The following is a 14,812-nucleotide window of genomic DNA, read 5'->3' on the forward strand; positions in this document are numbered from 1 at the left end:
AGTGCAAAGAAATAAACCTGGACTGAATGAGCTGCTCACAGATGGATCTCTGAGAGAGCTCTGGGTGCTGGTATAATATTGTGTGTGAGCAAAAATATTTATGAACACATTTTCTGAATGAATATAAACCATGGATACATTTTCACAAGTGGGGGTATTTTTGCGCACCTCAAATAATCATATGTGTACAATTATGCCCTTAGAAAGTGGATCTTCACATGGATGCGTTGTTCGTTTCCAAAATCATGAATTTATTCAAAAATAAGAATCAGTGTAAAATAAATAAGTGCGAACTACTTAGAATAATAACTATTTTTTTAAATACGTACGTCATTTATTTTCATAGAAATTGGCAATTCTTTATAAAAATGAAACCGTAATTTGGCTTACTGTAGTTTATACTGGTGGAGCCCACTTTATCTTACACAATTATCATAATTATATAAGAGTTTAATCATGGGCAATAAACATTTTGGCTTTTTTGGATCACGTATTCCCAGTATTTAATGGACTATTGACACTCCATAGAAGATTACAGGAACATTTAGAGCAAACTATTACCATAAAAGGGTGTGAAAACGTGTAATTATTGCTATTAAAAGAAAGGGGAACTTTAGTAATTTTTCACACAATGCAGCGCAGAAACAATGATCTCTGTCCTGCGATGTGCAAGAAGGAAAATACAAAGCAGAGCCATATGCACTAAGATTTAGATTTTCCTAGCCCTGGTGTCAGAAAGGCTAGATTTTATTAAAGACACGGAGGCGAGTATTATGCAATCTTTTCTCGCTTTAATTTTTATAGCAGCGAAGAAAAACTACATTTCCCAAGAAAAAAGAGATAAAACTACAAGTGACATCGCAATGGGAACAGCCAATGGGATGTCGAGTACAAGTACTAATTTATTGACTTCGAACAACAAGTCCTCTTTTCTTGATGCAGACTAAAAAGGTGAATAAGTAACAAGCAAAACATCATAAAATATAGTCAACATAGTGAAAAGGTCCATAAAACAGTCTTGAAACTAGAGAGAATAGGAACGACTCCAGGAAGAAGATGCCTTGACGACAGATACTTGTTCAGATGGAAGAAAACCATGTGGATTAGGAGGAACCAACGCCGGAGAGAGGGTTGGAACTGAACCAGAAGAAACAGGAAAGGGATAATTAATTGGTGGGATTATACTCGCCTCCGTGTCTTTAATAAAATCTAGCCTTTCTGACACCAAGGCTAGGAAAATCTCAATTTTATTACAAGACCGGAGGCTCATATTATGCATGTTCAAAGCATAGAAACAACAGAATCAGAAACATGTGCAATTGGTTTGCAATAAAAAGTTCTAAACGTGTTTTCTTTAGACCAATCTGAAGACTTGAGAATATCCTGTAAAGAGGCCCCAGCACAGAAAGCCCGCGAGGTCATAGCCCCTCTGGCAGAATGGGCTCCAAAGGATTGTACATTAATCCTCACCAAGGACATGATCCATTTGGTTTTAGTGCGTCTTCGAACCTGAAAAGAAACACCCAAAGGGGAGAAGAAAAAGGAGGTAACATCCAAAGCTTTAACATCTGAAACGCGCTTTAATGAAATCAAACATAATAGCACAGTCAATTTCGCAGAAAGTTGCTTAAGAGAAAGGAATGCATTCTTTGGCCAGGCAATGAAAAATGTTAACATCAAACTAACATCCCACATTATGTTATACTTAGGAGATGGAGGAATAACAAATCCTACTCCCTTTAAAAGTTGACAAATGAGACGATGCTCACCAACCGGTCTGCCATTGACTCCGTAATGTTCAGCTGAAATGGCTGATCTGTAAGTATTAATAGTGCGGTAAGCTTTACCCTGCGAAGCTAGAGAAGCAAAGAAATTCACAGCCAACACTACATCAGCTGAAAAGGGATCTGAATTCCTGTCCATACACCAGCTGCACCAAGTGGCCCATGTAGATTTATAGGCTCTTGTGGTACCAGGGGCTCTAGATTGTTGGATGAGTCTGAGAGCCTCCGCCAAAATTCCTGGGGTTCTCCAGGATGACCTGAAATCCTCTGAGCAATGAGAAACAGGGAGTTGTCGAGGACCATGTGGTGCTGTCGACCTCGGGGATCCAGCAATAAGTTGGGGAAATGAGAAAGCCAGACCGGACAGTCGGTTGCCAATTCCAAAAGAGTTGGGTACCAAGGTTGCGCTTGCCAAAAGGGTGTTATAAGAACCAGTGTAGACTGTTGCCTGCATGCATGAACAAAGACCCAGGGAATTAGAAGGAAAGGAGGAAAAGCATAGAGAAGAGATAGTGGCCAGACTTGAAGAAAAGCATCTGTGGCCAGGGCTTGTGGATCCGGTCTCCAACTGAAAAATGAAGGAAGGTGGGAATTGAGACGAGAGGCAAAAAGGTCTATGGACATGCTGCCGAAGATGGAAATAAGGCGATTGAACACTGAAGGGTGCAGTTGCCAATCGCTGGAGTCCTAAAGATGCCTGGAGTACCAGTCTGCCACTGTATTCAAACTTCCTGGTAGGTAAACTGCCTTGACAGAAATGTTCCGAGGCATACAATATTCCCAAAGATGCTTTGCCAGGGTTGATAAAATCTTGGACCTGGTGCCTCCTAGATGGTTGATATACCTGACAGCAGTTAGATTGTCCATCCTGAGAAGAATGGTGCAACTTACCCTTTCTTTGATAAAGGAGCGGATGGCAAAGGAACCTGCAAGCATCTTTAAACTGTTTATGTGCAAGAAGGACTCCTTCCGAGACCATGCGCCTCCAGTCGAGAACCGACCACACCATGCACCCCAACCAGTCCGACTTGCATTGGATTCTAATACAAGATCTGGGGCGGCAGAGAAAATAGTTCTCCCGTTCCAGGTCTAAGTGAGTTAGCCACCAAAGGAGTTCCTCTCTGGACTCAGGATCCAGAGAAATTGGATCAGAATAAGCAAGACCCTTGTGAAGATGTTGAATCTTCAAACGTTGGAGGGCGCGATAATGCAGAGGGCCTGGAAAGATTGCCTGAATTGAGGAAGAAAGAAGGCCTACCAGGCGAGCTAGAGTTCTGAGAGAGATGTGAGGAAGAGACAAGGATTGACAAATTTATTTCTTTATCAGAGAGACCTTGTGTCGGGGAAGTTGAGAATAGAAAGAGTAGTATCTATGAGAAAACCTAGAAACTCCAGCTTTTAAACTGGAACGATGGCAGATTTTTGAAAATTGATGAGAAATCATAGCTTGAGGAGAAGATTTTGACAAAGATGTAACTGGGAGAAAAGAAGATCTCTGTCCTGTGCCATAAGGAGAAAGTTGTCTAGATAGAGGATCAAATGTACTCCGTGAGATCGGAGAAAGGCTGCTATTGGCTTGAGAATTTTGGTGAAACACCAAGGGGCTGAGGAGAGGCCGAAAAGGAGGACTTTGTACTGATAAAAAGAATCTTCCAAATGAAATTGGATATATTTCCTGTGAGAAGGATGAATTGGTACGGTAAGATAAACATCTTGAAGATCCAATCTGACCAACCAATCGTTTTGTAGGAAAATATCTCTGAGATGGAGAATACTCTCCATCCTGAAATGACGATAAACCACACAGTTGTTGAAGTTCTTGAGGTTGAGAACGAGCCAAAACTTCTGGTTTTTCTTTTGTACCAAGAAAATGGTGCTGAGAAAACCCGAAGAATCGAACTGGACTGGCTCTATAGCCTGTTTGGAGAGGAAGGACTGAATCTCGCTGTGGAGGAGTTGGTGTTGATCCTGAGAAAAAACAAGGGGAAGAGGGAAACGGGACTGAATTGGGTGCTGATAAAACTCTAGGAGGTAACCCTGAATAGACTGAATCACCCAAGGATCTGACGTGAGAAGTAACCATGACTTCACAAACAAGTCCAGTCTACTTCCTACTGGAGGTAGGCCAGAATTGAAAAAACTCACGGGAAAATTGTTCTCCCTTGTTGGAATAACCTCTGCTCCGGTACCCTCTTGAGCAGCGGGGGTAGAAATGCGGCTTGTATCCTGAGTAGGTATCAGGCTGGTTCTGCTGGTTGTAGGAGTCTCTGCTGGGATATTGACCCCTGAGGGAACGGCTTGCAAAGCGACTCCTGCCTTTGCCGGCCCTGGAGAAAACCTGCGGTGAAAAAATCATCTTTAGGGAAAGATGGGCCTTATCCAGAGTGGCAAAGGTAGAGACATACTTGCTGAACTCCTTGATAAAAGAATCTCAGAATAATAAACCTTTGGCCAAGGGCCCCTCCTCTTTGGAGGCCAGAGACCATGCTTCGGGTCAATCTTCAATAGGAGACTTTTTCTTCTCTCAGTAGACAACTGAGTATTTGAATTACCAAGCATACAAATAGCCTGTTGGGCCCAATTGGAAAGCACTACAGGGTCTATTGATGACTGATCCATTTTGGCCTCTTCTGCCAAATAACAAATTCTAGTGAGAGGACCCATCAAATCCAACAATTTATCTTGGTAACTAAACCAAGCTCTATCCACACCCTTTTTAGGGTCTTTGCTGAATTTTGTAAAAAAAATTAGCATGTTGGGGTCAATAACAGGGGTAGCAGTAACGCTGTTAGGTAATGAAGGACAGGGACACTCAGACCTTAATTTATTTCTGGTTACCTTGTCCATTGAATGACATAAATAAAAAGAAACATAATCTGCGACATGGTCAGCAGGAAACCATTCCTTAGAATTAGGGTGTACCATAAAAGAAGAGTCGAACATAGGTTCCCCAGAATGGTCCACTAACATCTGAGACACAGGGTGAGCGACACCACCGTCATGAGGAGAAAGTTTCTGCCTTTTCTCTGGAGGCCCATAAACATAAGTATCCATAGATCCGTCCAAATCATCGGTGTGACTACAAGAGTCATCATCATCATCAGTGTCTCTTAACTGTACAAAGTGGAGGGGGGAGGAGAGGAGTCCCGAGTTATAAACCTCTCGGGTGGGAGGACCAAATGAAACAAAAATGCCTTTAGAAGACCCAGGTAGGGTGGCTGCACGTTTCTTGCCTTTCGCAGAAGGCACATCATTATCAGAGATCATTTTAGTTGAAGAAGCTTCCAAATTCGTAGAAATATCGAACATATAAACAGATACAGCCTGCTGAACAGGGTCTTTAATGAAAGGCTTTAAATTTTCCTTAAAAACTTGAGACTCTTCTTCCTCAGACGTGTTGAGAAGAGGAAAACAGTCAATTTGTATGAAAAAAGACTGTTTAAGCTGTCACACCAACTTTAAACCAGCAAAAAAAGGGGTTAAAAGTTAAAATGAAAGAAAGGGGAGTGGCCAATGGGGGGGAATGTAAATAAACCAACCGAGTCCTACCGCAGTAAGGAGGAGGCTGTGACCCAGTGATAACCACTCCCCGGTCAGGAAGGGAATGGAAAAACTCTGCGTTGCAGAAATGGAAGCGGAGCGAAAAGCGTCCTGAAAGGCTGAGGAAATGCTGAACACGCTGACAGGCACAAAGAAAATGACCACCCAGCGTGTCTCCAATGGCAGAATGACGACTGTTAGGAGACGGGCTGTCACAGGGAAACGAGCGCGCGAGAGGAATGAATCGAGGCGCCTAGTTCCCAAACAATAAAGGTCAGATAAACATTATAAAGAACATAAACACATAGCAAATATCAATTATATGAATTAAAAAACAGTGAGAGTACTTATCTTGACTGCGAGCAGCAAGAAAAGAGGACCTGTTGTTCGCAGTCAATAAATTAATACTTGTACTCAACATCCCATTGGCTGTTCCCATTGTGATGTCACTTGTAGTTTTATCATTTTTTTCTTGGGAAATGTAGTTTTTCTTGGCTGCTATAAAAATTTAAGCGAGAAAAGACAGCATAATATGAGCCTCCTGTCTTGTAATAAAATTGGCCTGTTGCTGCTGTCATCCTCTGTGCTGGTACTCTGAATAGGCTGACTTGGGCGACGGGTATTCTCACACCATGGTGCTGAGGTGGGTGTGCGCTTTGTGGCCTAGGGTTTGCACTGGAAGCCTACCCTCCCAGAACAAATTCCTATGACCAAACATATTCGAGTGATCCTACATAATGGATGTGGGATGTGCATTTCAGCACAACATGCTAAGTGAAGGTTTTGTTTTAGAAATGGAAGTATTTCACCATGTTTGCACATGCTTTAAGGAGTCGCTAGTTTATGACGCAAAGCCTGGTCTCAATACTTTAGCAGATCGGGCTTTGCTTCAAAAACTGTGAGTGATTGCACTGATCCACCCAAGTAATACCCTAGTAATGCCCCCTTCACGCAAACCAACAGCACCTTTGCAGAACAAAATACCTTTTACCCTAGAAAGTAAATACAAATAAGGTACTTTGTATCGCTTTGCATCTCTTTGTGACGTTGCAAATCTAGTACATCTAGGCTAAAATGTGTGAGTTTCCAAGAGCTTCATGAATTAACGAAAAACACACTTAGGGGCATATTTTTACTCTGTTTCCACCGAATTAACATCATTTTTTTAACTCTAATTCGGTGCAAAACTAACTCCATATTTATATGTTGTCACTAGACCCGTCTTGCGCCAAATTTATAGATTTAAAGTCATTTTTTGGACGTGGAAACCTACCTTGCGTTAATGAGATGCAAGGTAGGCGTTCGCGTGCAAAAAATGACTCTGTGGCTGTAACGCCATATTTATACGCCCGTGCAAAAATGGTGCACGTTAGGGCGGAGGGGTCAAAAAATGGTGCAAAGCTTGCTTGCTTGCCTGGGTAAGGGCAAGCGTTAGGGGACCTGTGGGCCTATTTCCATGGTGGAACACCATGGAATAAGCCCATAGGTGCCCTCCCCAGGCCCTAGGGACATCCCCCACCCACACCAGAGGGACAGCGGAGGATGGGGGACCCCATCCCAGGTAAGTACAGGTAAGTATTTTATTTGATTTTTGAAAGTGCCATAGGGGCCCTGAAATGGGCCCCCATACATGGCACATGGTGCAATGACCATGCTCATGCTGGCCATTGTGGTGGTGGGCCTGACTCCTGTCTTAGAAAAGACAAGAATCATGTGGTATGGATCGTTGTGTGTCAGAAGATGACTCTAGGCAGGTTAGAGTCATGTTTTTTTACTCTAACCTGCCTAACGTCATTTTTTGGTGCAAAACCCCCTTCTTCTATACCGCCAGCCCCACCCAACTAAAGTCATGTTTTTTTCACTAGCCTACCCTTTGCACCGGCATGCACCATTCCATAAATATGGTGCCTGACTGGTGCACAGAAATGGTGCAAGCCGGTGCTAAACTTTTTGGTGCAAAACTTCGTTAGTGTAATTGTGTCCCAAAAAGTATAAATCAGGGCCTCAAAGTGCACAACTGCTTCCTAAGTTGCGTCCTGGTGCTGGAACCAGTAGAGCAATTGAAGGTCCTAACTTTAACATTCCCTAAACAAAAGTGTTTTTAGCACAGACTTAAATGACCTCCAATTCTAATTCTCTGAGTGCTTTCGGAAGTGAATTCCATTTTTGTGCTCCCAAATAGGAGAAAGACCGGTCTCTTAGACTTCCCTTGTATATCCTTGAGATGCAATCAGCCCTTGGTTAGAGGACAACCTAACAGATGTCTTAGGAAAGATTCCCCAACCTTCTCTTACCTATAATCTAGTTAAGTTTATTAGACTACTGAGCTTGCGATGCCACAAAGTATAAATGAAACCAAATCATTTTTACCTAAGTATGAAATGCATATTTTACAATCAATTATACTATTTTGCCCTCTCTTGCTGCAACGCTTACATCAAAGATTTTGCTAAAGGGATAGACAAATCATGAGAAGGCCTTTTATATAACAATTTATGTGTTATTATTACAAACTTGCCAATTATACAATTGCTAAGGGTATGAAAACAAGGACAGTTAAGTACATTGCAATATCTTCAGGTTTGGCGAGCATAGGAATTGACCAATGCTTCCATCCTGCCATGCGTGAAAGTGTATGTAGTGGTTTCTCTAAGTCATTCATTCCTCACCCTTTTCAATTGCAGTGCTATCAATGCCCAGACAAAGAACGGTGCCACATGCCTCTACCTCGCCTGCCAGGAGGGACACTTGGAAATCATACAGTATTTGGTGAAGGATTGTGGGGCTGATCCCCACATACGAGCTCATGATGGGATGACCCCCTTACATGCAGCTGCACAGATGGGTCACAACACAGTCATAGTCTGGCTGGTAAGTTTAACATTCTTCATCTTGATTTCATTTGGTATTTCACAGTTCAACAGGCGTGTTCAACTCATCCTCAGCATACTAAGATATCCATGACAAGCAGACTGGATCATCAAATCTCAGATCTGAGTGGATACCAGTGACTGGTGAATAAATTGTTGTAAATCAGAATAACGAGAACAAAACTATCATGGGGCCAAAATATTTAAGTGTAAATATCAATCAATAAAATTATGTGAAGGTACGTACATATAGGTAAATATAGATTTACTATTTTCAAACCTAAGCACCTTGAAGTTAGATATATTGTCTAGGTACACATGTGTGAAGTTAAGCATAGTAAACCTATACTTACCTATGCATACCGATTTTCACAATATTTGTTCCGGTCCTTGATATTTAGGCGCTATAATATAGTCACTATACTAGGGGAACATCAAATGTATGTATTGAAATACATTGTTCTACCTTATGCTAACACCACAGCACTTCTTATTGCAAGCAAAGCACACTTCCCTTACTCACAGAGCAGGTACACCACTTGCAGTTGCAGTGCAAGATTGACTAACACAAAGAACGATGGAATTAATTGTCATTACAGGCAGGTACACGCAGGCACCACACACAAGCTCCCCTGCTGAGAAAGCTGTTTTGAACACCAGTCATTGAATTAATTAATGTAATTACGTTATTTGGCCAGTGACAATCCTAGGTGGCACAAGAATTCATATTCCATGCTTTTCTTGATATGCAAATTGATAAATTCTTGTTTTGCAGGTCATTTCACCTCCATTCCTTCCTTTTTTCAGTCAGTAGTAGGCGATGAAAAACTATTGGAAACGCCTATCACGGATTAAAAAAAGGTTATGTTTCCCACCCATAGTTGCAATAGCAGTCAGCGTAAGGTTTATATATCTGTATCTTGTCAGTTTTATTCCTTTGCAGTCCTTAAATTTCGTGTCTGTACTCTACCACTCTGCATTTAGTCAGTCCCAGTAAAGCAACACATCGTATGAACCACAGAGGAAAGGATAAATGGCATTATCTTCCTTGTCGGCTGTACTCGTATATGCACCACAAAATACATTATTTCTAAAAGTCGTTAAGTTGCTGGGCTTGATATCAATTCTTGCTCAGCCATGCTTAAAGGTATGAGGGGGTAGATGGCCTTAAGAAAGTGATGAGATTCATCTATTGCCCACTTCATGTGTACCATGCAGGCAGATGTTATTGCATATTTGGTGAGGATGCACCTCATTCATTGACCCTATCTTGGATCCCATTTAGAAGTCTGTCTACTTGATCCGCATGGAGTGTACTGAACTGTCCTGGTTGCCCGGGAGATACCAGTGTGAGAATTCTTTGGACAGTAGTATCCTTGGATCCACTATAAAGTGTTGCAGGCAAAGGGTACAGAATGATTTTAATTTTCATCATCAAGAATAGACGTGCTTTCCCTGCATTACTCAGTCCCATTCTTCTCAGTAATACCCCTTTGACTATCTTACTGAAGGTAAGAAGTATGGTGGTTATTGCCTCCAAGGGGGAAGTTATCATATGAGTTGTTGTTCTGTTAGTGAGGAGTGGGAATTTCCTCAAATAGAATGTGATCATATGAGTTGTCTTTCTGAAGGTGAGAAAAGGAGTGGGTGTTGCCTCTGAAGTGCAGTGATCCTATGAGTTGTCTTTCTGTAACGGAAAAGTGTTGTGGTTATTGCTTCCAAGGGGCAGTGATCCTATAAGTTGCCTTTTGTTGAGTGAGGAGTGGAGTGGTTATGGCCTCTTACAGGTAGTGACCATTGCCATCAGTGTAATTGAAAGGCACCTTTGTAGGGATTTATTCATCATCTAGGAGACGATCAACAGTATCTTCATGGTACACTATCGATAGTTATGAAGAATGTACACGTTGACTAGGCAAAGGTTTACGCTTTTTTTAAGTGAAAATACAAAATTTGGCATTTCCATTTAATTTTAAAATCTTTTGAATTCTACAGCGGAACTTAGCAGACATCAGTCTTTCAGACCAGGATGATGATGGCGCCACTGCCATGCATTTTGCTGCCAGTCGAGGCCATGCCAAGGTCTTGAGCTGGTTGCTGCTTCATGGGGGAGAAATGACCACGGACAACTGGGGAGGAACGCCTCTTCATGATGCTGCGGAGAATGGAGAGCTGGAGGTAAACCCATAGTCTTCCTTTTGTTCAATTTTACCAAAATTAGAGGCCAGTCTATGCCACAATATGTAACTGTACTAGACACATCTAGTGTCCTTCTTGCTGGGAGTCAATATCCTGGAGGTGATATAGAGAAAACGAATTCTCTTTTTGTTATATTTTATTCTTTGAAGCTGCATTGGCCATACCTACCTATCACCATGTGATGTGTTGACAGATAAAAGAAGAGTTATTTCCTGCAACATTACACAATGATGGCTTGGTTCCATCAGAAGAACTGGCTGCAGTTTCTTGAGTGGGATGAATGTTTTGTGTGTGAAGGTGATGGGTAATACCTGAAGGCCTCTTCTGTTGTACTGTGCTGTAGTATTTGTGGAAACCCTAATACTTCGGTCTTGGCGCCCAAACATTCTCCGGGGATATCAAGCAAGAGACTATCTCATTTTTTTGTGCACGTCTGGTAGATTGGGGTTGTTTTTGGGCCTTTGTGAGAACGATTGAAGTTTGTGTGTGAGATTTAGAGGGCTACAGAAGACATGTGGTGGAAAATGTATACCCGCACCTAGCAATGATGTGAGACCAAAGGGTGTGGAATACATACCAACTTTCTCTTGCGCGGCATATGCCTGGTGGAGGGCTACACAATCATTCAATAAACCTTGAATGTTCTGCTGCCATGTTCGGTCAGGCCTTCTGGCTGCTGTCCTCCCCAGTGGAATATCCCGCTGGCTGCAGAGCTGTGCAATCACTGCCTGTGAGCAAGGAGTTGATCAAGGCTCTGCGTCCATTCAAGACTGAATCACACTGTATGCAGCTATTACAGTGAATGTCTCTTCCCTTAATTAACACAGGGGCTGTAGAAACAGCAGCATTCAAGCAGGGCATGATTTGATTATTGAAAAGATTCACAGTGCTGGCCTGCTCACTGCCAAGCAGTAGGCCTTTCCAGCGACCATCATGTATCATCATATTGGCATTTAGAAAACACTATCACCTTATGGCAAGAACAGGAAATATGTCTGGACATCTTTGATAGAACAGGGCTAGCAGTCTGATTCTGAGCTCTAATGTGACATCAGGAACAATAATATATGGAGTGCACTGTTTGTTCGTGATATCAGGTCGGTTTTTGTGCCTGTGTCCAAGTCTTGTCCAAGGCAATGCAAGTTTTACAAATATCACATCACGTGAGACTGTTAGAGTTACTGGCTACTGTAGAGACATTAGACTGCTACTCAAGTTGATGCTTATAGAGGAATGCCCCATTCACCTCACCACTTAGGTCCTGATTGATATTGGCGAGGTGCTAACTTTGCATTTAGATTCACTGTTATGATGAGGCAAATCAACACCAGTACGTTGAATCATAAATTAAGCCCCGGGGAATGGTGAATTATCACGCGGTACTGGGTTTACCAGTTGCAAATTCACACATAAATCCTAATTCCATGGGGTTTAATGCATACATTTGCCACCTGCTTTGAGCAGGTGGTAAACATATGCTTCTTCCTGAGGATGGGGCGGAAGGCGGGGGTTGTGGAGAGTGGGGAAGAGAAGGAAAATTTAATTTCTGACAGAAGGGAGCTCTGGATGCTCCCCTTCCGGGAAAAAATTTAATGGGGGTGCCTCTCCTCATGCCATTGTACTGGGCAGAATTACTGCCTGGACGAAATTGGGACTGATGTTGGGAAAACCGGACACTGGCACACTTGCCCACTCTGATGAGGCAGAGTGGGATTCCATATGGTCATTCATTCTGTCTGACTTATACTTAGCATAACCTAACCATAGGGTGACCCTGTATTCCTCAGGACCTGGGTATCTTGTACAATAAAATCAAAATTGGTTCTGTTGTGTTTGTATCAAATTCAACTTCACAATTCAGTTTATTATTTGGAATGAAGAAAACGTGACAAACCTTAAAATCGAAATGAATTTAATTGGTACAGAATGGATCTCAATCTGAAGTATCAAACAATTATATGAATCAGACAACGGATTAATTTCAACAAATAGGTGCTCCATAGGTGATCCGTGAAAAATAGTGCTTGTGCAGTGCATCAGAAGGAAAAGAATGCACCACTTTTACACAAATCCTTTTCAAATGTGCCCGTTCAATATTTACAAATATGTGGTTCACCATGGATGGGCTGAGTGTATCAGTCTTTCTATTGCCCATGTCCTGAAATACATTAATACAGGCTGGATTTGAGATCGTCGATGTTTCGACCGTTTTAAAAAAGAGTGTGCTTTTTTGCATCCTATTGGGTTTTCAACAGGCTTAATTATTAACAAAACTGTGTATTAAAATCTGTCACTTCAGACCCAATGTAACAAATACTCCTCTAAAAGAAAACAATGATTCTAGTCAAAAAATGACTGACCCGAAAACCATGCAGGTGTGCAAGTGATCTTCTCTCACTAGGAAAATAATTCTCCTATATTTTAAAAACAATGAGTTAGAATTAATCTCTCTAGTGTAGAGTATTTAACGCATACGTTTCAAACCTTTGTTTTTCTGGAAAATTTGTGAACCCACAATTTTACTCTAATCCCTGACTCCTCTTAACTCTTCTCAGTTCCTTTGGCCCATTGAAATGGTCACATAATCACTCCTGTCACCAGTAGCAGTAAATCCCTTTCCTGGGTGGGAAGGGCACGAAAACACCTCAAAAATATTTGAGGGCTGGGAAATGGATTTCTCCATGGCGAAAACAGAAATAAGTTGAAATTCTGCTTAAAGTTGTTGGCATTACACCATGCATAATTGTACAATGCATACAGTTACACATTGAGCAAATGCCTTTGACAAAGAGAAGAAAACATAATTCAGAAAATCTTTCCAGGATTAAGTATGCTATGTTGCAGCTAGTGCTGATTAACAGGCATAATCTGGAAATGTTTTGTGAATTTTTTGGTCAATCTGGAACCAGGCCAGGTTGTAAACATGCAAGTTCGGTTAAAAATGTGTTAGTGATGCGGGATTCACCTATATGCATGTTTATTAAAACAATAAGGGCCATATTTATACTCTGTTTGCGCCAGATTTGCGTCGTTTTTTTTTACGCAAATTCGACGCAAAACGAACTCCATATTTATACTTTGGCGTTAGACGCATCTAGCACCAAAGTTCATGGAGTTTGCGTCATTTTTTAGCGTGGACACCTTCCTTGCGTTAATGATATGCAAGGTAGGCGTTCCCGTCTAAAAAATGACTCCGAGGCATGTGCGCCGTATTTATACTCCCGGGCAAAAATGACGCCCGGGAGTGGGCGGGTCAAAAAAAATGACGTCCAGCCGCTTTTGCGTCGTTTTTGGTCAGGGCAGGCGTTAAGGGACCTGTGGGCTCGGAAGGAGCCCAGAGGTGCACACCCATGCCCCCAGGGACACCCCCTGCCACCCTTGCCCACCCCAGGAGGACGCCCAAGGATGGAGGGACCCACCCCTGGGACATTAAGGTAAGTGCTGGTAAGTATTTTTTTATTTTATTTTTTTGTGGCATAGGGGGGCCTGATTTGTGCCCCCCTACATGCCACTATGCCCAATGACCATGCCCAGGGGACATAAGTCCCCTGGGCATTGCCATTGGGCAAGGGGGCATGACTCCTGACTTTGCTAAGACAGGAGTCATTTCAATGGGGGTTGGGAGTCAAAAAAAATGGCGCTAATCGGGTTGAGGCGAAAATTTTGCCTCAGCCTGACTTGCCCCATTTTTTGACGCCCAAGCTCCATTTTCCCCTACGCCGGCGCTGCCTGGTGTAAGTAATTTTTTTTCACGCACACCAGGCAGCTCCGCCGGCTAACGCCGGATAACGTCATTGAATAAATACGGCGCCCGCATGGCGCTTCAGAATGGCGTTAGCCGGCGTTAACTTTTTTGACGCACAACTGCGTTGGCGCAGTTGTGCGTCGAAAAGTATAAATATGGCCCTCAATGTCATACAGTTGCTAAAATGGACCCTACTGCTGAGATATCCTTGCTGAACAGAAGTGAAATTAAAAGAATTGGCTTGGTATTGTCAAGTTACCTTATCTTACATCCACAAAAAATCCTAACACATATTTGTTACAGTCTATGGAATGCTTATATTGAGCTAGGGAAGTTACCATGCTTTCAGACCATGCATTTGGTCTGAGCAATTAATTAGTGCCTTTAAGAATGAAGCATGGGTCTGCCTTTCTACATGTTCCCATTGACATATCTTATGTCTGAGCCTTGATTTTGGGATGCAGACATTTCAGAAAGGGCTGTTGTGTGGAGTGAGGACCATTTGAAATGTTTACTATATACTGACCGTGCACTAACTCCGTGCACATTATTTCCTTTTACTGTTTCTGTTACTTGCTATTTATGAGGTATGCTGGTATGTTTCTCATGTGCTGGTTTAGTTGTAGGTTTGGGTGGTGCCCACCGTTGCTTCATGTCCATCAGTGGTTGGAGGG

The 14,812-nt window shown here is 42.3% G+C and overlaps 1 protein-coding gene across 3 annotated transcripts in view; it reads left to right on the forward strand.

Annotated features, from left to right (window-relative positions):
- The window catches only part of ESPN (espin), a 917,745-nt gene that overhangs the window by 324,807 nt on the left and 578,126 nt on the right, over positions 1–14,812 (forward strand). For all 3 annotated transcript variants that reach the window (XM_069240012.1, XM_069240013.1, XM_069240014.1), the window contains exons 3-4: positions 8,009–8,195; positions 10,190–10,372. In XM_069240012.1, coding sequence (XP_069096113.1) covers positions 8,009–8,195; positions 10,190–10,372 — 370 coding nt within the window. The remainder of the gene's footprint in view (positions 1–8,008; positions 8,196–10,189; positions 10,373–14,812) is intronic.

Source organism: Pleurodeles waltl, chromosome 6 (genome assembly GCF_031143425.1).
Source record: "Pleurodeles waltl isolate 20211129_DDA chromosome 6, aPleWal1.hap1.20221129, whole genome shotgun sequence".
Classification (NCBI taxonomy): Eukaryota; Metazoa; Chordata; class Amphibia; order Caudata; family Salamandridae; genus Pleurodeles; species Pleurodeles waltl.